Genomic DNA, 25,000 nt, shown 5'->3' with positions numbered 1-25,000 from the left:
TCAGGTCTCTCTCAGAAGCACAGGCCATACTTCCATCCTGACCGTGTTATGCAGTGTTAGAAGGCAGCAAACCATGCCTTAATTTTGGTAACTTTACAATCATATCTCTGCAATGGCTGTTACAGCACACATTTATTTCTGTTTAATCTAAGAAATCATCCATTTAGTCATGAATGCTATGTAAATTCAGATACAGCCTGCAGTCAGCTGCTGTATACTGAAGTTTAAAAGTCCTGAACTACATACAGCTATTTTCAAATGGTAAGTACGTAAGGCAAGTGAGAGGTTCAGTTGCTGGAACGGTAGGGAGCCAGTTGGTTGCAAGGTGGCAAGGGAGCCAGCCAAGTAATGCAATGTTTTAAAGTAGGGGGGTTGGGATGAGTGGGAGAAATCAGATCTGGTGGGAATGGATTGTTCTGTGACATGGCAAGGGGTGGGTTGGGGAGGCATGGAAAGAAAAGGCAGATCAGGTCTGGAGTGGGTGAACTGGGACTGAGTGGGTCCAGAATGAGTCCATGGGAGTTGGGGAGTGGAGTTGAATCTGGATTTGGGAATGGGGAAGATAGCTGGTGAGAGGTTAGGCTTTGTGGGTGGTAGGGGAGGTGCAAGTGTAGTGACACAGGTTAAAGGGTTATCTTCTGGTGAAAGGTTGGACTAGTTATCCTTATATTCATTAAGAGTTTAGAAGAATGAGCACTGTTCTGCTGAAACACAAGATCCTGAGGGAATTTGACAGGATGTTTGTTGAGAGAATATTTCTCATTATGAGAGAGACTAGAATTAGTCAACAGTTTGAAAATAAAGGATCTTCCATTTAAGACAGAGAGGAGGGGATTTTTTTTTCCACTCTGCATTGGTTGTCAGTGTGTGCAAACTTTTCCTGAGGGCAGTGGAAAAAGGCTCATTTTGTTTATTTAAAGCTGCATTCAATATTATTTATTGGCAAAAGAGTCAGTGTACAAAGGGTAGACAGCAACATACAATTGAGGGAATGTCAGATCATTCATGATCTCATCAAATGGCAGAGCAGGTTTGAGGGGAAAAATGGTCTACTCTGCTCTAACTTGCATGTCCCTATGTAGCTGCTGCATTCTAAACGTCTTTCAGTTCAAGATCGGCTCTTCATTAATTGTGTGGGTGTTGGTAAAATATAAACCAAATATTCTGGACTAATTTACATAAGTTATACGTTCTATTGTCTATCTGAGGATATTGTAACTGAGGCTTTTAAGTTGTGAAAATTAAAACCTTTAATAACATTAAATTAGAATAATTTAAATAATTTAGAAAAATGTTCTAAAATACCATTCATTCCTACCGTAATATGTTAGATGTTCTGCCAAATGCAAAAATGACACTGACACAAGGACATTGAAAATCCAGTTGACTCCAGAAGAACAGGCGTTTCCTGTACTTCGTGCCCACATCGGATATATTTCAGAATTCACTGTCCAAGGCATTGAACCCATTCCTAAAAAAATGTGTTGAACATATTCAAATACTTCGTTTCAGGCAAAATCAAATGCAGAGTTAAAAATTAAAATCAGAATTGCTTTCCATTAATATTAACACCACAAAAAGGCATCTAGTTGTTTGATTTATCACCTAAATGCACAAACAATATATATCTACCACATAAGTAGCAGAGTTTCAAACTAAATTGAGCACAAAGTTGAAGCAAGGTAGTTCAGTCAAAGTATCCTTTTTAATGGTGTGATCAACTTTAATATCAGTATTAAAAATATGTATTTATAGGTGTGCAGTTTTACTCCTTAAGCTTTTAACAACACACAAAAAAAAGAAACACTTTCTGCTTACTGCTTTATCCCTTTTATTGTTAAAGCATGCCACCTAGTTCTGGTCTCTCACAGAACAGGAAACATCCTCATTGTCCACCCTGTCCAGTTTCCCAACAATGTTATATGTCTGTGCAAAATTGCCACTCATTATTCAAACCCCCGAAATGGATACAGGTAACTTCAAAACATAGCAAATAGGAGCACAAGCAGGCCATCTGGCATTTGTGCCTACTCGAACATTCAATGATCATGGCTGATCATTCAACTCAGTATCCTATTCCCACTTCGCCCCATACCCACTGATCCCTTTAGGCCTAAAAACTACATATAAACTCCTTTTTGAACACATTCAATATTTTTGCCTCAATTGCTTTCTGTGGCAGAGAATTCCACATGTTTACCACTCCCTGTTTAAAGGCATTTCTCTTTATCTCAGTCCTAAATAGCATAACTTATACCTTTAGACTACGATCCCTGTTCCTGAGATCTCCAGTTAGCAGGAACATCCTTTCTGCATTGACTGTGTTCAGTCCTGTTAGAATTTTATCGATTCCCATGAGATTCACCCTCATTCTTCTAAATTCCAGTGACTATAGTCCAAACCGATCCAATCTTTCCTCATACGTCAGTCCTGCCATCCCAAGAATCAGTCTGGTAAACCTCCATTGCATTCTCTTCATAGCCAGAGCATCCTTTCTCAGATAAGGAAGCAAACACTGCACACAATACTCCAGATATGGTGTTGTGAAGGCCCTGCACAATTGCAGCAAGATATCCCTGTTCCTGTACTCAAATCCTCTTGCTATGAAGACCACCTTAGCATTTACCTTGAATGCTTACTTTCAGCAATTGGTGGTTGAAGAGTTCTCAGTGCACCTCCCCCTTTCCCAATCTATCGCTGTTCAGATAATAATCTGCCTGTTTTTGCTACCAAAGTAGGTAACCTCTCATTTGCATGTGTTTGTCCACTTTCACTGAACTTGACAAAATCACGCTGAAGCATTTCTGCACCCTCCCATCTAATTTCGAGTCAACTGCAAACTTAAAGACATTACATTTAGTTCTGTCATCTAAATTATTAATATATATATATTGAGTTGCTAGGGTCCAAGCACTGATCCCTATGGTATCCCAATAATCACTGCCTACTGGTTGGAAAAAGTCTCATTTATTCCCACTCTTGATTTCCTGTCTGTCAACAAATCCTCTGCCCAAAGCAGAAACAGAAATTGCTGGAGAATTCAGCAGGACTGGCAGCATCCGTGAAGAAAAAGTAGAGTTAACGTTGAGTCCAATGACCCTTCTTCAGTTTTCAATCTATGACAGTACACTAGTCCAATCTCTCACACTTTAATTTTACAAGATAATTTCTAGTGTGTCTGAACTAATCCAACCTTTCCACACAAGGCAACTCTTTCATCTAAGTATCAGTTGATTGATTGTCCTCTGCTTCCAACTTAATTATATTCTTACGGAGACCAGAACTGTATACTATATTTCAGGTGCCTTCTAAAAAGGGACTGTATCATTTCAATTTTCCAGTTACAGCAATTTGCACAGCCAGATCTCAGTAATCAAAACAGACAGCAGCATGTTTAATAAACGTAGACACCATTTTTTAAAACTTGCTAGAGTAAGTTCTGCCCCAATCAATTTGATTATTTCTCAATAACTCTACATAGCATTGAATAATTAAACAATATGGGCTTTTAACAATTATTACGAGCAGACAACTCCTGCCAGTAGTATAGAGTAATTCAACACCATAGAAACAATGTTTGTCACAAAAGGAACAGGTATTAAGGAAAGGGTACATCACAAGATTCACATGAAAGCATTATCTCTCCGTTTAAGGTGTCATCTGAAGCTTTGCTTCAATTTTGCAAGAATAATAATGGTGGACTACAAAAATTGGGCATGAGTCTTCAAGGTGAATGACAACACAATTCATCACAAACTGCAAACCTGGACCTCAATAATGCAACTTTGAATTAAATTTACTTATAGAGGAAGGTTATTTCCCTTCCACTGAAAACAGAAAATTTTTCAAGATCATTTAATGGACTACAATACAATCATTTAAATAGAATCAGATTAGGAATAATTTAAAATAAATTTCATACCTGGAGCGAAAAAGACAAGGTATAGGATAAGACCCAGTAACGCAGTCCAAGAATATACTGTAGGGCAGAAGTTGTATGCCCAAGATAAGCCTTCTTTCTTAAATTCTGAAGCATTACTGCATCTAAAATAGATACCAGAATATTGTAATGGACAACAACATTCACTAAATAATGTCAATTCACCATCATTGCCTGATACAGGTGGTGTTTCTGGAGGATATAGCCACATAATGCCTCCATTGGTAGTAGATAGCAGGGCAAGGAGCATGATGATCTTAGATACTATTTTTCATCTCTCTTTATTCTACTTGGCTGTGAATGTTGGTATCGCTCTTCAGCAATACAAGTTTCTGCTATTGCTCATGCAATTCTCTCCTTTCATTTTATAGTTTTGAATAGCAACTGTACTGGTGGTAAATTTCCAAAATGGCACATATGCATGCAATATGAAACTGCAAAAAATTAGAAATACATTTTGTTGGCATTAAAATTAATCACATTAATACACGGTGGGTCAATCAAAGGAGATGAACTTCACCGAACACAGATGATTCAGAAGGATTGTCTACATCAGAATGAACCCCAAACACATTAGAATAGCGAAGACTGACCTAGGTAATTGGCTATCCAATACACAAACATGACACCAAAGTTATTAGTATTTCAGGAGTGTATCCATGTAGAAGAACATCTTTCAAGGCAATAAATATTAATGTCATCTTCCTATTGCATATATTACGTAAGGGATCAGCCTCATACTTCCTATAAAAAGGACATTCAATGCACTAACAACTCCTTTTGACAAAGAAATCTATTAGCCTTTTTTGCTTAAACTCTGATAAGATCTCTTTATCCTTCCCCTGAACTGTCTTTGTGATAATTTTAACTTCATTGATTTTGAAGAAAAGTGCATTCCAGTAATTATAAGTGTGAATATAGAAAACAAGGTTCAACGCCTGTATTGATTGAGCTGCAGAGAGCAAAAAATTTCCATTTTCAACTGGAGGAGTCAGGATTTGTTAGAGTATGGCACATAGCCATGCTGAAGTAAACAAGATGAGGGAAAGGCACAAACACATTGAAACAATTTTGTCTTTCAGTCAATGAAGTGTATAAAAGAGTTCCAAATGCCTTGGTTCTGCTCATCAAGCATGCGGTTAAACCTGAAGCTGTCATTTACCTGATGACAGTAACTAGTTTGGAGACTGCATTGTGGTGAAGGGTTTCCATACATAATAGACAGCTGACCAAAACAAATTAATCAAACTTAAGTTTTTCATCAATTAACATCCCTCCATCATAAACCCAGAGTCCGTTTGCAGCTCTTCAGATCATGAAGAAATCCGTACCAGAATGCATCATTCAAAAACACTCGGGCATGGGCTGAACGATAAAGGAGTAATATACATGTCACATAAGTGCTACAATTACCAACTTCCATTTCAAACAGAAAGGTGGGTTTCCTCCAGGTGCTCTGGTTTCCTCCCACAGTCCAAAGATGTGCAGGTTAGGTGGATTGGCCATGCTAAATTGCCCGTAGTGTTCAGGGAGGTGTAGATTAGGTGCGTTATAGGGGGATGGGTCTGGGTGGGATCCTCTGAGGTTCAGTGTGGACTCGTAGGGCCGAAGGGCCCGTTTCCACACTGTAGGGATTCTATGATTCTATGATCTATGAAAGCAGAACAGCACCACTTTGCAATGGTATCTTCCAGAACAAAGCTTTAATAGTGAGCACTGTATTACTGTACTTAAACATACTGTTTTGAGGAGATATAATCTTAATAAATGGGACTGTCTTGACAAAAACATGGAACAAAATATATACAGGTCATCAAACCCATTGCCCAGTAATACTATGCAATCTCACATTAGTATCAAAGCAGTCTGGTAAACAATGGCAACTTTTGGGTTGTGTGAACTCCAATCAGACAGTCAACATTTTCAGAGGTTGTGATCAAAAACAAGATTTTGCTGTTTTGTTTCTTCATTCTTTACTGGGACATGCATGTCACTGGCAAAGCCAGCACGTGTTGCTGATCCCCAATTACCCTTGAGTTAAGTGGCTGATTTTGAAGGTCATTTGAGAGTCAATGGTATTGCTGTGGATCTAAAGTCACATGTAGGCCAGATCAGGTAAGGATGGCAAATTTTCTTCCATACAAATACATTAGTGTTTGAGATGGGTTTTACAATAGTTATCACAGTCAAAACTGTGACTAGTTTTTAATTCTGGATTTATTAAGTGAATTTAAGTGCCACCAGCTGCATGTTCCAGAGTAATAATTTGGGCGACTAGATTATGAGTTCAGTGAAATTACCATTTTGCCACCAATTCCATAGAAATGGATTTTCCCCTCTACATTTTGCTTTTACATACTAACCATACACAATTTCCTACTTGTAAACTTCAAACTAATTCTCAGGTAGCTGATATCGTGCTTGTACCACCATTTCTAATACATCTTTCAGCTTTACACATCAATAGACATTAAGCTTTCCATACAGTCATAACATCATTTAGTTCTCCTCTCCAGAAAGGCCTCATACCTTCCCCCAGTACAGCAGTGATCTAAAAAATATTCAGGAGTTTTCACCTCCATGACTCGCCCCTGTCGTCCACTAATATTAAGCCAAAAATCTGATTAATCCTAAATCCCTTTTATTAGTTTGAACCTGTACCACCTTTTTGATATACTCTTAGAAATGCAGTATGAAGCAATTTTCAGAATTAGATTTCCATATGGTTTACAAGCTCGGATTCTCAGAATTTGCCTTTTTAAATCTGCAAAGTTTACCAATTTTTTGCTGGATATCTGAAAAATTGATAATACTGGAAATACTCAACAACTCTGGTAGCATATGTGGAAGGAGAAACAGAGTTAACAAATGGCAGAACTGAAATAAAGTCATCAACATGAAACATCAAATATTTTCTCTCCACAGTTGCTGCCTAATCTCCTGAGCATTTTTGAAATATTACTTGTCAGTGATATTACCATGATATCATTATCTCCCCATGGGAATTAATCAGTGCTTGTCAACCCAAGATACATATTTATCCTGTATGTTTTGCATTAGACTTCTGAAAGAGGTTCACTTTTGCTTTACTTAAATGAATCAAGGAAGCCATGCATATCAGAAAAGGTGGTGGTAACCTGGTGAACTTCTGACAATTAAACTATATACACATGCTAAACAAGCCGCATGCTGTAGTTGTAGGTATATGGTTCACAACCATTTGATCAGATCAAAGCACTGTGAGTCTTTTGTGAATGTCAGTCAATTAAATAACTATGGAGAAGAAATGGCTCCATAAACATTTTCATCCTAAATGATGCTGGAGTCAAAAGACTCAGCATATGCACTCATCTTCAGCTTGAAGTACCGGGTGGATGATCCATCTGGCTCCTCCCAAGATCATCACAATAAATGATTGGTCAAATTTGATTCATTGCCCAAGTTCGCAAGGAACAAATGAGCACGCTGGATGGAAGACAGACCATGGGCCCTGACAATACCTCCGTTGCTATTGTGAAGACCTGTGCTACAGAACTAGCCATGCTGTTCCACTAAAGTTATGCATCTGATACCCACCAAAGTCAAAAACTGCCTAGTTACGTCCTGTCCACAAAAAGCAAAATAAATTCAATGTAGCCAATCACCCCCCTACAATTAACTTGCAATTATGAGTTAGTGGTTAAAGGTGTTGTTAAGAGAGCACCCACTGGATTCAGCTCAGCCTCATTATAGTCTTCATGTAAACATTGACAAGACAGCCGAACTCCAGAGATGAGGCAAGTGTGGCTGCCCTTGATATCAAGGTAGCATTTGACCATTAGTGGCACTAAGGAGCTCAAACAAGACTGAAACCTGCAGGAATTATTGCGGTGGGGTTACTCACTCAATAGAATCATACGTAGCACAAAGAAAGAGACAGTTGAGGTCATCAGAGGATAATCATCTCAGCCTGGAACATTATTGCAGACATTCCTCAGGATAATGCTCCAGTACCTCAAGCTTAAATTGGTTCATTAAATACATTCCCCTCCATTATAAAGGTCAGAAATAGGGATGTTTGCTGAACAGCACAGTGTTCAATTTCATGTGCAACTTCCAAGCAGCAAAACTTCAGGACTGGGCAGATAACAAGCCTGACTCAAGTGCCGAATAATGACCACATCCGAGTAGAAAACGCTTAACTGTATCCACTTAACCTATAACATGACTGACATTGCTGAATTCTCTACCAACCACGACCTCAGGGGTTATCATTGACCCTCTACATAAACAATCTGGGTGGGCATTAGAGGTTGGGTAGTCTATAGTAACTTGCCCTCTGACTCCCAAAGGCTTTTCTACCTAACAGCAAAAGGCACAAGTCTGGATGGAGATGAAATATCTCCATCTGGCGGGCAAGCCAACATAAAGTATCATAGCATCTGTGCAGATTGTATGAATGGTACTCTATTGACCACCTTAAAGATTCATCCTTCCAAGTCTGCCATCCCACTGCTGGAATGTGCATCATTTACAAGATGAACCGTAGCAATTCATCAAAACGTTTTTAAACTCATCTTCTAAAACTCTTCCACCTAGAAGGCCAATATCACAAGGGATTTAGGACCATCTCCAATTTCCCCTCCAGGTCATGTACTATCTGAATTTAGAAAAATATGTAAACTTCTTAATCCATGTTGGGGAAAATACATTGCAGCATTGTCGCCTACCTTCAAGGTTCAAAGATGCAGTTAGTGCATCACCACCTTCTCAGGACCAGTCATATGTCCCACAAATAGATAAATGTACACTTTGTCATTATCCTGAAGGCATGCCATAATTTCTATTTCCTACATGTTTACGTCAATTATCTGGTCAACAAGGGCATTGTTACTCAACTTCACTTGTGTACTAAGTCATTAAGCAATCTTACATTATTTTACCGATTCACATCTTTTTGGATATTCTCAGTTGATATTTGGTCTAAAGTTGCTCATAGATAATTTCTAGTTTACACTTTTCAAGGGAGAAAATGATTGGCTCTAAAAATAAGTGCAGAGATCAAGGTTCACAATAAACCATTCTGCGTTGGTTGTGTTGCAGACAGCATATTAAGTTAACATTATATGTTGTACATGGCTGATGCACGTGGCCACACTCTGTGCTGTTCGTTGGCCTCATGGATGAATAAGGGGCCCAATATCACAAATGGCTGGTACTAGTTAAAGGCAATCTGCAACTCTTAAAACTGCTATTCACTGAAAGCTGATTTTTGCTAAACATGGAAAAGATCTAACACCAAGATTTAAAGATACTGCTGCAGTGATTGTAATGAGGTCAGCCAGGTGGACATCATAGAATGAGTTCCCTAATTTGGGGTGTTAATCTGCTCCAATCAAGTAGCCCTGGCTGACAGATATAAACAGGAGGGTCAGACATCCAGTTCACTTAGAACAGGCTCTGACAAAGCTGGATCAGCATCAAGGACCTCTGTGTTGGATGACTTGGTGAGGGGATACCAGCCTCTGTAGAGTTATTTCAATAACAATGAGAGAAAAGCATGGTCCTAAAGAAATTGGTTTGCAAAAGTCGTCCTTGAGTTGGGGCAAGCATTTTTGGTATCTTGTTGTTATTTGGGAAGTTTGCCTCATTTGACCCTGCTGTTGAAGAGTGGGCTCAGTATGTGAAAATAATTGGTTACTTTTTCTGGGCAAATGACATTGGGGCAGATGAAAAGCAACAAGTAATTCTCCTGACAGCTTGTGGACCTGCAGCTTTTTTCAGCTATTAGGAGCCTAATTTTCCCTGAGGTGCCAGATACTAAAACCTTTCAAGAGTTGACAGATTTAAAGAATATTATGACCCGAAGCATCAGCATCTCAGAATTAGATATCAGTATTACTAAACAACTTGAGAACCAGGGGAATCCGTTTTGGGATTTTTGACTAGGTTAAGAGGACTGGCAGAGGCATATGACTTCGGTTGAGTCTTTAATGAGAGGCTGGGATAAATGATGTAACCATGTAAAAGCGCCTACTAGCTAAGCCCAACTGGACTTCAAACAGGCACTACAACTGACTTTATCATTGGAAAATGTGGCAAGTGGAGCATATGAGTTACAGGGTATTCCGATGAAAGTGGGCACTTCCTTGCTAGTTTAACTGATCTTGGGGAACACTACTTGAGTGAAGATAATTGCATAGACTCACTCAAGACATGAACAGACGAACTCAAGGTCAGCCCACAGCAAAACCCCAAAACAAAGCTAAGCCTTGGCTAAACGGTTAAAATTTTCTTCGGGATCTGGGCTGACAAGCCATTGTAGCTGATGCTGGTGTGCGGACTCTAGACAGTAAAAGTCCCACTAGACCCAAATGGAGTAAAATAACTCAGGCTGGTATCCAGGATAGTGCACATCCTGGAAATTCCACTTACAACTGTTTGGAAATGTTAAATTGCTTAGCCACATCCAAAACAGAACTAAAGGAAACATCTGGTTAAATGGTCACCTAGTTCTAACAGGAGTTGATACAAGCATGGCTATTTCAGTGATTGCAGAACCAGTCTTTAACAAAATTTGCTTTGGACTCCAGCCCTTAAGTTTGCGCAAGACCTTAGCTAGACTGAGAACCTACAACAGAGAACCTTTACAGATTAAGGGTACAACTTCAGTCCCGGTATCTTAAGACAAGCAGCTGATTGTTACCACTAAGTAAAAGTCTCCAGCCCAAGCTTGATTGCGTGGAATTGGTCGAGAAAGCTTCAACTTGATCGGCTCAACGTTTTTCGATTTGAGAATGACTGCCTAAGTAAAGTCCTAATTGAATACCCAGAAGTTTCTCAGGAAGGTCTAGGGACTATCAAAGGAGTCAAAGCCACTTTGCATGTTGACCAGGAAGGAATTCTACAATTCTGCAAGGCCCACCCTGTGCCATTTACCTTACAGGCAAAAGTAGAGGCACAAATCAGAAGGAATCATCAAACCAGTCCAGTTTGCAAAATGGGCAGCATAGACTCATCACGATCGGTATGATCTGTTTGCCTTTGCAGGGACTTTAAACAAACAGTAAACAGCTTTCAATCCCTCACACAGAGGATTTATACACAAAGCTGGCAGGTGGGATGTTCTTCACAGAGCAATTGCGCTGGATGAGGATTCCTAGAAGTATGCTAAAATTAATACTCATAAGGGTTTTACTAATATACAGGACTGCCTCTTTGGGTATCGTCAGCCTGTGCAATCTTTCAGCGAATGATGGACAACATTTTACAAGGTCTACCCAGGTTGTGATGTATCTAGATGACATCCTTATAACAGGGAAGACCAAGGAGGAGCACTCGGCAAACTTAGTCCTTAGATGTTTCTCCCAGGTATGCATTTGCCTTAGAAGGGAAAATGTGTGTGTACCAGGCACCCCAAGTGACCTATGTGGGCTACATAAATCAACAAGATCAGATTACACCTGCTGGAAGATAAAGTCAGGGCGATCAAAGGTGCCTTGGTTCTCACGTCAGTAAGGGAGCTTAGGTATTTCCTTGGGCTGGTGAACTATTACGGAAAGTTCATTCAAAACCTGGCCTCCATTCTGGCACCTTTGTATCAACCGTTTCTAAAAAAAAAGGTCGGCTTTGGAAATAGTAGTGTAGCCAAGCCACAGTTTTCAGGGAAGCGAAGAAACAGCTGTCATCCTCTAAGGTGTTGGCACACTATGATCCAAAGTGAGATTTGGTACTGACATGTGATGCCTCCCTCCCCACACAGCATCTGGGTCGCATTAGCTCATAGGTGGCCTAATGGAGAGGAATGCCCTACAGCTTTTGCATCCAGGACTTCGACTAATTTAGAGCCTAAATACACCCAGTTAGAGAAGGAAGGTATTGCAATCATACTTGGAGTCAGAAAGTTCCACCAATACCTTTGTGGACATAAATTTGTAATAATAACTGACCACAAACCCCTGCTAGGTCTACCTAAAGAGGACAAGGTAGTGCTGCCCATAGCTTCAGGCAGAATTCAGCAGTAGGCTCTAATACTAAGTGCATATAATTACAAGTTGGAATACCGTCTGGGAGATCAAGTAGCAAAATGCGGATGTATTGAGCTGCTTCCCGCTGGCAGATACACCACCAGTCATACCGCCATTGATGGAGTCTGTAATGGTTTTACACTTTCTGAACACATTTCCAGGCACAGCTGGCAACATCAGACTTTAGATGCAGAAAGATCTGGTCCTGGGAAAACCAAGTCAGCTGGTGATGGGGGAAAACAAAGAAGCCTTAACATTTTTTTTGGACTCAGAGACCAGATCACAGTAGAGAACAGCATAATATTATGGGGAGCAAGAGTGATTGTCCCAAGTAAAGGTCACCATCAGATACTGGCTGAACTCCACAAGACTCATCCAGGGGTTTCCAAAATGAAGATCTTGGTGACAAGTTATGTCTAGTGGCCAGGATTGGATGCAGACATAGTTGTGTTGGTGGCGTAGTGCTCAGAGTGCTAACAAAAGCACAAACATTACCACCAGCAGCTCCCCAACATTCATGGGAATGGCTGGGTAAACCCTGGACATGGATACTTGTCAACTATGCAGGCCCTTTCATGGGGTCAAAGTTCTTAATCATTGTGGACACCAGGATGACAAGAGAAAAAGTGTGTGCATCTTTTGCAATACACGGACTCCTTGAAGTATTGGTCACAGATAACAGGCCCTCCTTTGCCAGCGGTGAATTAGAGTATTTTCTAAAGTTGAATGGCATGCGACATACAACGTTTGCTCCATTCCAACCATCATCCAACGGTCTGGCAGAAAGAGCAATCCAAACTTTGAAGGCAGGTTTAAAGAAACAGCCTACAGATTCACTAGATAACAAACCGCCCCAATTCCTATTTGATTATCGGACCACCCCTCATGCAACTACAGGGATAGCTCCAGCAGAGTTGCTAATGGGGAGAAGACTCAGCACCAGGTTAAACCTGATCTTCCTGTATCCTGGAAGGACGGATGAAACGGCATCAGGAACTCCAATGCTGGGCACAAGACTCCACTAAGCAACAGGAACAGCTTACTTCAGGGCTCTCTGTCAGCATCTCGGACTCTAAGTGGGAACACTACCACCTTCAAATTCCTCTCCAAGCCACTCACCATCCTGACTTGGAAATATATCGCCATTCCTTCAATGTCACTGGGTCAAAATCTGGAATTCCCTCCTTAAGGACATTGTGGGTCAACCCACAGCAAATGGACTGCAGTGGTTCAATAATGCAGCTCCCCACCACCTTCTCAAGGGCAACTAGGGATGGTCAATAAATGCTGCCCAGCCAGTGATGCTCAAATCCCACAAATGAATTTAAAAAAAGTTAGACTTTTAATAATTGGAGGGACTCAGCTGAGTACTAAGAAATTGACAATTTTTTCCACAGAATATTAACAGCACGAGCAAGGCAGCAGTTACTGCCTATCCCTAATTGTCATTGCAAAGGCAACGTGGAGCTGTCTCCTTGAACCACTGCAGTTCTTAGTGTGTAGGTATACACACACTGTTTTCAGGAACGGAGTTACAGAATTTTGATCAAACAGTATAGGAGCAGCAATATTACTCTAAGTCAGTTTTCTGTTCAGCTTTGAGGAAAACTTGCAGGTGGTGGTATTGCTATGCATCAGGTGCATACGTCCTTCTAAGTGGTAGAGGTGTGTGTTTGGAAGAAGCCTGAATGAATCACTGCAGTGTATCCTGTAAACAGTACAGAATGCCGACACTGTGTGCTGATGGTGGAGGGAATGAATGTTGAATGTTGCTGTACCGGCACTCATTCACACAAACAGAGTATTCCATTACATTTTTGGCTTGTGTCTCGTAGATGATGGGAAAGCTTTGGTGAGATAGGAGGCAAGTTTCTTGTAGAATTCCTAGCTTCTCACCTGCTTCTGTAGCCATGGAATTTTTATGGCTGGTCCAGTCAGTTTCTGCTTGATGGTAATCTCCAGGATGTCAATTGTGTGGAGATTCAACAACAGTAATGCCATTGAACAAAGATTGAATTGTTAGATTCTCTCTTGCTGGAAGTGATGATTTTTCTGGTACTTAAGTAGCAAGTAACGTACATGCCACACATCAAACCAAGTCTGAATGTTGTTGAGGCCTTGCTTCATATAGATACATACCACTTCAGTATCCAAGACACGAATGGCAATGAACATAGTGCAATCAGCGAACATCCCTGCTTCAGACAACCCTCAGGAATTGTTTAATGAGTGGATAGATGGAATAAATACACCTTTTCTTGCTGAGCAAAATGTGGGAAATTGTTTACATTACTGTATAATAACATAACTTGCCAATGGTACAGTACGTTTCTTATAGTTATTTTCATTCATTTAAAATGGAAATATTTAATTGATAGACTGGACCCTATTCAAATCTTTTATATGATAAACCCATTTTCAGTTAATAAATCTGTACTTTGCCATCTTTAAATATATGAAAGAATATTTTATTGCAATTGTTAAAGCATATCTACACTGTAAAGTATTGCTGAATTATACCGATTTGCAATAGGGTGAAATTGTGATGAGTCAAATTCAGAGAACTAGAAACTCCGTTTGTGCTGTGATTGTCAGTTATTCCTGCTGGCAGAGTCAGAAATCCTGTAGAAGGATGCCTGATATTCTAGATTGGCCAAACTTTTGTACGCTTGTCATATGACTGTACCTAAAGTGGGGTTAGACCATTCCAGAACATGAAGTCCGGGCAAGTCATCATTTAGCATCAAAATCTCTCCATGAAAGGATATTCAAACCGTGCTAAACATAAGGAAGTTAGAATATCGTCAATTGGAGAGAAGGTGAAGCTGATACAACAAGTGGGAAAACTGTGCCGTGAAGTGAAAAGTGAACATTGCTAAGACTAGGATCATTTTTAAGCAGAAAGTGAACATCTTAGAACACTTCAACAAAGAGGCCTTCTTTTCCCCCACCAAGGAGGAGAATGAGCAGCTGCCGCTGTAGATGACAAATTCGCTCTGCTAAGGTGGTTCAAGACAACTGGAGGAAAGAACATACTAGTCTCTGGACCAATACTGCAAGAAAGGAGAGTCACCCCAGTAAACAGGCTGAGCCATTAGGATTTCACCTGTATGATGGGTAGACAGATTGATTCAAGATAAAGCTTGGCATTGTTTTCAGCACAGAAACAGTGATGGTGCGGCAGTTACGGAAGATTGTCTACAAAATGGTCTCATCCACACTCAATGAGCATATATCAAGTGATACAGAGTTTTAACTCTGAATCCAAACTCTCTTCCTATCTTTTACTAGGTTGTTCTTTAATGTTTAAAAATGAAATATATAATGATGGAAAGTAAAGCAGGAATGTGTGACAGCTATGGTCACTCCAACATGAATTGCCCCTAAAAGCTGCTGCTTCTTGTCATAGGAAAGTCCAAGAAGCCACATTGCTTTGCAATTGTCAAGACACTACCCATGCAGCACACAACTAACAAAACTGCCTAGACAACGATCAGCATTTGAGGCAACCAGGGAAGTGGACAAGATATATCAATATATAGAAAAGGAAGTTCATCATTACAGACTACTATCCTATGCACTCCAACACTGTTGGCCTCAAAATTGTTAGGCGGATGTTCTTGCCTCCCAACACCACAGTCAACTTCCAGCCAATAGATCTGGATGATTAGGAACCCAAAAGCCAGCTACCAATGGCAGCTGATCTTTCAGGTTATCAAGGCTATCAATAAGAAGCAGGAATCTAATCAATTGTTCTAGAATACATCTTTAATGACCAAGAAGCTGCAAAAGATGGTGACAAAGCCATCTGCACTAACTGCTTCTACCATGTTGGATTCAAATGCGCTATGACTGCAAAAGATGTTGAGAACAAGAAGTTGCAGGATGAAGCAAACCAACCTGACAAAGCTTTTCAGCTCGCCTGTCGAAGGCTGGCATGGAAATTACATGGAAATGAATGCTGAGGTTGATGACACCATAGGTTGCAAAACAGATGAAGCAATCATAGGTGTAGTATGTTCTTGAACAAAGTAGTCCTGAAGAGGTTTTATTTTGGACAGGGGGAGCTAATGACTCTGAAGAGCCTGATGAAAGCTTGCTCACCCACCTGCTTCCCTAGATGAAGTTGCATAGTTGTTCCATGATTACACACTGCAGTATAAAAACATGGAAAACAGGTTTGACTGAACTGACAACATAGACTGTACTGCAATAATCTTAAAACAAGACACTAAGCAAATCAGATTATGGAGTTGAACATGTTAAATACATCAATGCAGCACAAGTCTAATAATCCAATATTTTTCCCCTAGGAAACTTAATTATTAAATAATTTTCATCGTGGATTGACAAAAATATTTGATTACATCTATAATCCTTCGAATATTCCGAGAACTTTGTCACTGTAGTAAAGGGAAGGAATAGAGATCCAGAAACAGACATCAAAATCAACCGTATACCAAAAGTGTGTACTGAGAAAGGATTCAGAATCACTGAAATTCCAGTGACTATCCAAGTGACTGTACAGTGAAGGGCATTTGACCATCTATTCGGCTACTTCCTGCCAAATAATTTGAGTTATCTAGGATCTCTTTGCAAAAGATACAGATCATGGACTTGATTTTCTGATCTTTTACCACTGGTGAATGTCAAATTAAGCATTTCAGGATACTATAGCTTTGTGCCTTTGGCTCTAAACTAGTACCCCAGCAGCCATTAATTTAAGTCAATTATAGAAAGTTATAAAGTGAACTTGGATACATTGGATCATTTCAGAGTTGGGGAACAGAAAAAGAGAATCACTAGAATACCAGATGGATCATTGTAATTATCTAATTTCTAGTAGGTGCAGGGCTGGACGAACACAGCAGGCCAAGCAGCATCATAGGAGCAGAGAGGCTGACGTTTCGGGCCTAGACCCTTCATCGGAAAAGGGGGAGGGGAAGGGGTTTCTGAAATAAATAGGGAGAGAGTGGGAGGCGGATAGAAGATGGATAGAGGAGACGATAGGTGGAGAGGAAACAAACAGGTCGAAGAGGCGGGGATGGGGCCCGTAAAGGCGAGTGTAGGTGGGGAGTTAGGAAGGGGATAGGTCAGTCCAGGGAGGACGGACAGGTCAAGGGGGCGGGATGAGGTTAGTCGGTAGGAGATGGAGGTGCGGCTTGAGGTGGGAGGAGGGGATAGGTGGGAGGAAGAACAGGTTAGGGAGGCAGGGACGAGCTGGACTGGTTTTGGGATGCGGTAGGGGGAGGGGAGATTTTGAAACTTGTGAAATACTCCTCCTCCCACCCACCTTCCTGCAAAAATGCTATCCCCTATTCCCAATTCCTTCGCCTCCGCCGCATCTGCTCCCAGGATGAGGCATTCCACTCCCGTACATCTCAGTTGTCCTCGTTTTTCAAGGACCGTAACTTCCCCCCACCAGTGGTCGAGAACGCCCTCAACCGTGTCTCCCACATCTCCCGCAACTCATCCCTCACACCCCGTCCACGCAGTAAGAACCAAAAAAGAATCCCCCTCGTCCTCACGTACCACCCCACCAACCTCCGGATCCAACGCATCATCCTCCGACACTTCCGCCATCTGCAATCCGACCCCACCACCAAAGACATCTTTCCCTCCCCACCCTTATCTGCTTTCCGGAGGGACCACTCTCTCCGTGACTCCCTTGTCCGCTCCACACTCCCCTCCAGCTCCACCACACCCGGCACTTTTCCCTGCAACCGCAGGAAGTGCTACACCTGCCCCCATACCTCCTCCCTCACCCCCATCCCAGGCCCCAAGAAGACTTTCCACATCAAGCAGATGTTCACCTGCACATCTGCCAATGTGGTATACTGCATCCGCTGTACCCGGTGTAGCTTCCTCTACATCAGGGAAACCAAGCGGAGGCTCGGGGACCGCTTTGCAGAACACCTACGCTCGGTTCGCAATAAACAACTGCACCTCCCAGTCGCGAACCATTTCAACTCCCCCTCCCATTCCTCAGATGACATGTCCATCCTGGGCCTCCTGCAGTGCCACAACGATGCCACCTGAAGGTTGCAGGAACAGCAACTCATGTTCCGCTTGGGAACCCTGCAGCCCAATGGTATCAATGTGGATTTCACAAGTTTCAAAATCTCCCCTCCCACTACCGCATCCCAAAACCAGTCCAGCTCATCCCTGCCTCCCTAACCTGTTCTTCCTCCCACCTATCCCCTCCTCCCACCTCAAGCCGCACCTCCATCTCCTACTGACTAACCTCATCCCGTCCCCTTGACCTGTCCGTCCTCCCTGGACTGACCTATCCCCTTCCTAACTCCCCACCTACACTCACCTTTACGGGCCCCATCCCCGCCTCTTCGACCTGTTTGTTTCCTCTCCACCTATCTTCTCCTCTATCCATCTTCTATCTGCCTCCCACACTCTCCCTATTTATTTCAGAACCCCCTTCCCCTCCCCCTTTTCTGATGAAGGGTCTAGGGCCGAAACGTCAGCCTCTCTGCTCCTATGATGCTGCTTGACCTGATGTGTTCATCCAGCCCTGCACCTTGTTGTCTCGGATTCTCCAGCATCTGCAGTTCCTACTATCTCTAATTTCTAGTAGGTTGGGTTCGCTAGGTGTAATGCAGTGCTGAATGAATATTATAGTAGAAACAATGTAGATAAGACTGTGTTCACTTTCTTCCAAGGATAGGTCTTTCCATACATTACCTAACCCTTAAACTTTAGAGACAAAAATATTAAGCTTGTTCAGTTTCTGGTGTATAGTAATGGCCCTCCACAAGGACAAATTAGAAGACCAAGTATGAAAGAAAAACAAAGATTCATAAACACAAGTTTGGGTTAGTTTAAATCTTTACCACTTAGCTGGGTTGCATAACAAAACTGATTCAGGAGGATCACATGACTGCATCATTTTCTCTTATTTTTTAATGATGCAAAAAAAAAGTGATTCCCTCCCATTCAAATGTTCCCTTCTCCGCTCTTTTCAGATTACAGTTAATTTTATACCTTTTCAAGACAATACAGAATAAAATTAGATTGTAATCTAGTTCATGTATGGAAGTGCTAAGCATTTGTGATCAGGAGAACCTATAAAGGCAGACTATATTCCAAGTCAGCCTTATTGCTAAATATAGATGAACAGAATCCCCTAAAAGAACAGAATTTTAAGATGTTGGAACTGGGTGACAGGTCTATCAGCATCCGAAAAAAAGAAAATATTGGTTAATATTCCAAGATGGAGATCTTCATCAAAATTGTTCTTTTAAAGTGTAAGTTTATCTTGTCTCTCCTGGTTTTTAAAATCAGGTACATAATCGGGCTTCTCTTGTACTCAGCAAATGCTTACTTAGCACATTCATTGAGTTAGAGTTTCATACCTGCCCCAGGCAGCCATTCCCTCAGATCTGTTGCTTACAGGGACACAGGATGACTCGGTAACATTTGGACTTTCCATTTTGAAACAAAAGCCACAGTTTGGGTCCAACATACAATTATTGCAAGATCTGAAATTAAGAAATGAAAGCCATTAAAATTAATTACCAAACGTGCACAACAAAAATAATAACACGCTGATAATCTCACTGGACCAGTTATCCAAAGATTTGGACTGGAGTCATGTGTTCAAATTTAGAATTTTTATTCCAGATTTATAGTGTCACAATTAATTATGAAACTACTAGTTTGTTCTAACCCTGTCAAGTTCACAAATACCCTTGCAAAGAGTCGAAATCTGCTGTCCTTACCTGGTCTGGCCTACATGCAATTCCAAAAACAGCACTGAGATTGACTCGGACTCTAAAATACCTGTTGAATTGACCAGGAAAACTGCTCAGTGTACCACATAATTTGGAAAAGCAATAAAACTAGATGGATCAGGCAGCATCGCCCAAGGCATTGGAAATAAAAATAGCATACCCTACCTAGTTAACCCTGCAATGTACTCCTTGCTAACATCTTAGAACTTGAGCCAAAATTGGGAGGGCTAATCTACAAATGAATTTAGCAACACCCTAACAACCAAACGCAGAGAATCATGCCTTACAAGCAATGTTGGTCTCCACCATCACCATTCCAAGTTTGGCTCTCACACCAAAGACAAACCAACCAGACATGAGCAGTTAATGATTCAGAATCACATTGGTTAGTTCAGTTGACTGGAGGGCTGGTTGGCGATGCAGAATAACATCAATAGCATGGGCTTAATTTCCACGTCAGCTCAGGTTACAAGGAGGATTCTCTGTCTCAAGCTCTCTGCAGGTTAAACCACCACCAGTTCTCTAATGAGACAACAGCTTGATGATCTAGTTAAGACAATGGCAACTTTTACATTTATTAACACAATCATGGTTGATAAAACATTTCAATGCCTTTTATCCATGCTGTCCTCAGAACAGTGGCATAAATGGGTTATATCTTTGATCATCAATCCATCAATCTCAAGCTTTAAGTACTATGAAACAGAAATTGCAAAAATCTCATTTATTCTGAATAATCATAAAAAACAAAGGAAAGGCGGAGCTTCAACAACCTTCTGGGGTTGGTAATTCAAAAGGTTCATCACACTGAGTAAAAGGCTTCTCCTCATTGTGGTCCAAAATAGTATGCCCTTATTTTAAAATTGTGATTCTGGTTCTGCAGTCCCCAACCAGAGAAACATCCTACCTCATCTATCATGTAAATCGCATGAAGTATTTTCCAGGTTTCAATGAGATCACTTTGCATTTTTCAAAACTCATGGGAATGCAGGCCTAGTTTGCCCAATCTCTCTTCAAAGAGCCCGAAGGTCCTTCAGTTGCTGAAAGTGGCCACGCAGGTGCAGCAGCAGGTAGTAAAGATGGTAAATGGTATGTCAGCCTTCACAGCAACAGGATTCTAGTATAGGAGCAGGGATATCTTGCTGCAATTATGTAGACTTTTGAGACCACACCTGACACACTGAAATTTTGGTCTCCTTATCTGAAGGAGAATGTTCTTGCTATACAGTGAGTGCAGTGAAGGTCTACCAAACTGATTCCTAGGACAGCAGGCCTGGAGAAGTTGAATCAGTTAGGATTATTCTTGCTGGAGTTCAAAAGAACAAGGGGGGGATGGTGATCTCAGAAACGTATAAAATTCTATGAGGACAATACAAGGTAGATGCAAAAGTGATATTCCGGATTGCAAGAGAATCCAAAATCCTGGGTCAGAGTCTAAGAGTACAGGATAAGCCATTTAGGACTGAGATGAACAGAAATTTCTTCACCCAGAATGTGATGAGCCTGTGGAATTTGCCTACACAGAACGCAGCTGAGGCCAAAATCATGTATGATTTTAAAGGAGGATATAACACTTGAAGCTAAAGGGATTAAAAGATATGGGAAAATGCAGGAACAGATTAAATGAGTTGGTTGATCAGAATGAATAGTGCAGCTGGCTTGAAGACCGATTAGCTTACTCTTGTCCCTATTTTCTATATTTCTACGATAGTCCCACCATCCCAGGAACAAGTCTGTACTCCTTGTATGGTAACTATATCTTCCTGTGATAAGGATATCAAAGCTATACATACTATTCCAGGTGTTGGCTAAACAAGCTCCTACACAATACGAATAAAATTTCAATATTCCTGTACTCAAATCATCTAGCAATAAAGGCTAACATTACATTAACCTTACTGATAACTTGCCGCAACTGCATTTAGCCTTTGGTGACCTCTTTACAAGAGCTCCCAAGTCCCTTTGCATGATATGTGCGGCACGGTGGCTCAGCGGCTAGCACTGCTGTCTCAGCACCAGGGACCTGGGTTCAATTCCACCCTTGGGTAACCATGCAAATTTCACACACATTCTGCCTGTGTCTGCATGAGTTTCCTCTGGGTGCTCTGGTTTCCTCTCACAATCCAAAGATGCGCAAGTTTGGTGGATTCGCCATGCTAAATTGCCCCATATAGTGTCCAGGGATGAGCAGGCTAGGTGGTTTGGCCATAGGAATTGCAGGGCCTTATGGGTCTGGGTGGGATGCTGTTCAGAGAATTGGTGTGGATCCAATGGGCTGAATGGTCTACTTCCACACTTGTAGTACCCCATAGTTCGCTAATGCAAGAATAATCGATTTATTCCTACCGTTTTCAGTCTGTTAGCCAAACCATAATCCATGTCAATACATTACCTGCTTTAACATAGGTTTTAATTTTACGAGACATCCACCCAGGGACGACTTATCAAAAAACCTTCTGTAACCCTAACTTCTTTTTATGAATTTTGTTGGAAACATCTTCAAAAAGAAACACTGTCAAACATGATATTCCATTTGCAAATTCATGCTCTGTCCACTCAGAATTTTTATCAAGTCCTTTATAGGAATTCCAATCTCTTATTTCTTTTTCCTTCCTCTTCTGCCAGTTAATAGATTTAGTTGAAAAAGTGGAACCAAATGTAGTTTTTTTTGGATTTCCGAAAGTCATTCAATAAAAGGTGTAACATAAATGGTTCCTGCACAAAATAGGAGGTCACTGTCCTGGGAGTAACAGTTATGGAACAGACCAGACCCCCTCAAAATATACTAAGACGGTAGCCTAGACCCTAACATTTTCTTATTTTAAAAAGGTAAACATGAGGTGCTGTGTTCCAGATGCAATTCGATTGGTCAAACTACTCAACATTAAGCAAAACACAATTTATTCAACCACTAGTTAAAATGTAGCAAAAGAAAGAGGAACTTGGAATAACTTAACTCTATTGGAAAACTTGTGAAATAATAGACTATTTTACAATTGAACAGTCATTGTTTCAAAAAAAGTAACAACATCCCATAAACACATCCTTGGCTGAAAGCAAATTCAGAAAACAGATTGTCTCACATGCAGTTCTCCAATCTAGGAGTAAAGAACATGAGAAGACAATTCTAAAAAAAAACTCCAGTTTTCAAATGCAACAAAGAGAGATGTGACAGCTTTTCAGAACCCCAACAGCTTCTAAAAATCCTGGTTCTGTGGGTGTGAGCTTGATAAACCCATTCAGCCTGCTTCTATTGTTCCCACTTTTAAATAAAAAGCAACTTGTGAAACCTAGGGTGTTTATCTTTTTAGTCTGCTCGGTACCCGTGCCCCTCAAAGGAGCTCGGAAAAAACACACCTCTTAAAGCCACCAGTATCATCATAACTGTCCTGGTCTCGAAGACACCTTTGTCTCAGTTCATTTTTGTCAAATTTTATCATTCCATTCAAGAAGCATATTTATGACATTGTAGAGAATTAAACTGATACTGGAGTCAATTGACAAACTTGCTGTACTCTTAAGAACAGTGAAAATTTTACTCTAGTTTTTACTGATTTCAATGCATGATTTTGCACATCTACACCTACGTTAGCACCCTGACAAAAATGGAGTCCTGTGTGCAATGTTAGCAAAAGACTGTATTCTCAAATATATCAAAGAATACTCACTTGTATTGAGCACAGCTGCCATTACGGCCCGAAGGGTCTTTGGGATAGAGAGTTATTGATGGAGAAGCCCGGGCTGATAACAAAAACCCAATTGCTAGAATCACAAGGCTCAATGCTGTTCCTGCAAACAAAATCATAGAAGCCATCAATAGAATCTAAGATGAAGCAGTAAATAACCATGTCACAAATTTGTCCTCTCAATTTAAGTGTACAAATATTTCAATAACTGAACATTTCATAAAACTATAAATGTGCTATTTCCATTTTTGCTCAAAACTCATAAGGAATGCTGGGAAATTATCGAGAATAGCTGATGGAAAGAACGCGTGGATATTTTGGATGCATCATTTTAATAGTTGGTAGAAATTGCTGGTCCACTCCATACCACAATACAATCACAAGAATGAAATTTTTGAAAAAAAAAACACCCTTGAATTATTTGGTGGACTCGAAGACCTGAATCATTAACTACTATTTTCTGCACAAATATTGGCTACCGTATTAAATGTTTTAAGTCTATATAACTAACATTACAAATATTTACTGTCCAAAGGAATTGAAAACCAACCTGTGTCATTAATCTCAGTCTGACACGATGATGGAATTGCTTCATATTGAGCAAACAGCAGAACATCCAATATGCAATAAGTAATTGTTAGAAGCAATACTATTTAAGAAAACAGGGGAGCAATTTAAATACTTGGTCTTATGATTGTTAGCTACTCACCAACCTCTCACTGCTTCTAATTCAGTCACATTTAGTCAAATAGATACTTCACTGGCTGAAATAATCATTTATGTTGCTACCATCCATTTTCTTTTCACCCTAACCACATGTAGCACAGAGGTGCAAGTCTTTAAAGCAAGATGTCACTTCTACATGTTATTACCAAGTATTGCAAAACAAATGTAATTCAAATATTGTCCTTTGAAGTCTTTGTGCATCTGCAAAATGGAGTAAAGGTCCATGTGCTCTATTCCATCACCAAGCGTTGCAGAATTGAATGCCCACAATTACAGTTTTGATGCCAAAGTGTCAGTCATTTAAAATAAACACCAAAAACATTTAGATCTCTCAGAATCCTCACACCATTGTAACTAAGACAAAGAAAGCAAAAAAAAAGGAGTTGGTCTGAGGGGTTAGTGCTAAAAGATAATGTCATAAACATTATCCTTTTTGAAGTGCAGAACTCATCTTACCCTTGTTTGCATTTTTTCAATGATTTGATAATAGCTCGCATTTTCTCAGAATTGGTATTGTGAACAAATAAGTTGAGGGAAACAAGTTTACCAACCTGTGAGACTGCCCAGCGTGAGCTTTCTGCGTCCTACCTTCTCAACCAACCAAACTCCAACCAATGTAAAGATGAAGTTTGTGAATGCTGTGACAGCAGCCAACCAGATTGCTAACGTGTCATCTTGGACTCCGGACATCTGTAATATAGTAGCACTGTAGTACCTGGACAGGACAATGGGAGGAAATGACTGAGTAGTAGTCTAATCCAACCACATTAGATACCCAAACCGTGTACTGGTCATGCACAATTATACAATCATGACTCATTCAGCAGGGTAGAGATATGAATATTCAATAGCCCTACCTCCATCACCTTCTGAAGTGGACAGTTCGAAATATGCACA

General features: G+C 40.6%; 1 protein-coding gene across 1 annotated transcript in view; it reads right to left on the bottom strand.

Annotated features, from left to right (window-relative positions):
* Positions 1-1,283: 1,283 nt before the first annotated feature.
* The window catches only part of LOC109938859 (proton myo-inositol cotransporter), a 128,293-nt gene continuing 104,576 nt past the window's right edge, over positions 1,284-25,000 (bottom strand). Inside the window, exons 5-9 of the mRNA XM_048610572.1 lie at positions 24,655-24,818; positions 23,360-23,480; positions 19,314-19,439; positions 3,923-4,044; positions 1,284-1,471 (exon numbers count right to left, since the gene is read on the bottom strand). Of these exons, the coding sequence (XP_048466529.1) occupies positions 1,284-1,471; positions 3,923-4,044; positions 19,314-19,439; positions 23,360-23,480; positions 24,655-24,818 (721 nt within the window). The remainder of the gene's footprint in view (positions 1,472-3,922; positions 4,045-19,313; positions 19,440-23,359; positions 23,481-24,654; positions 24,819-25,000) is intronic.

This window comes from Rhincodon typus, chromosome 22 (genome assembly GCF_021869965.1).
Source record: "Rhincodon typus isolate 14 chromosome 22, sRhiTyp1.1, whole genome shotgun sequence".
Classification (NCBI taxonomy): Eukaryota; Metazoa; Chordata; class Chondrichthyes; order Orectolobiformes; family Rhincodontidae; genus Rhincodon; species Rhincodon typus.
This window is presented reverse-complemented; position numbering and strand designations above follow the sequence as displayed.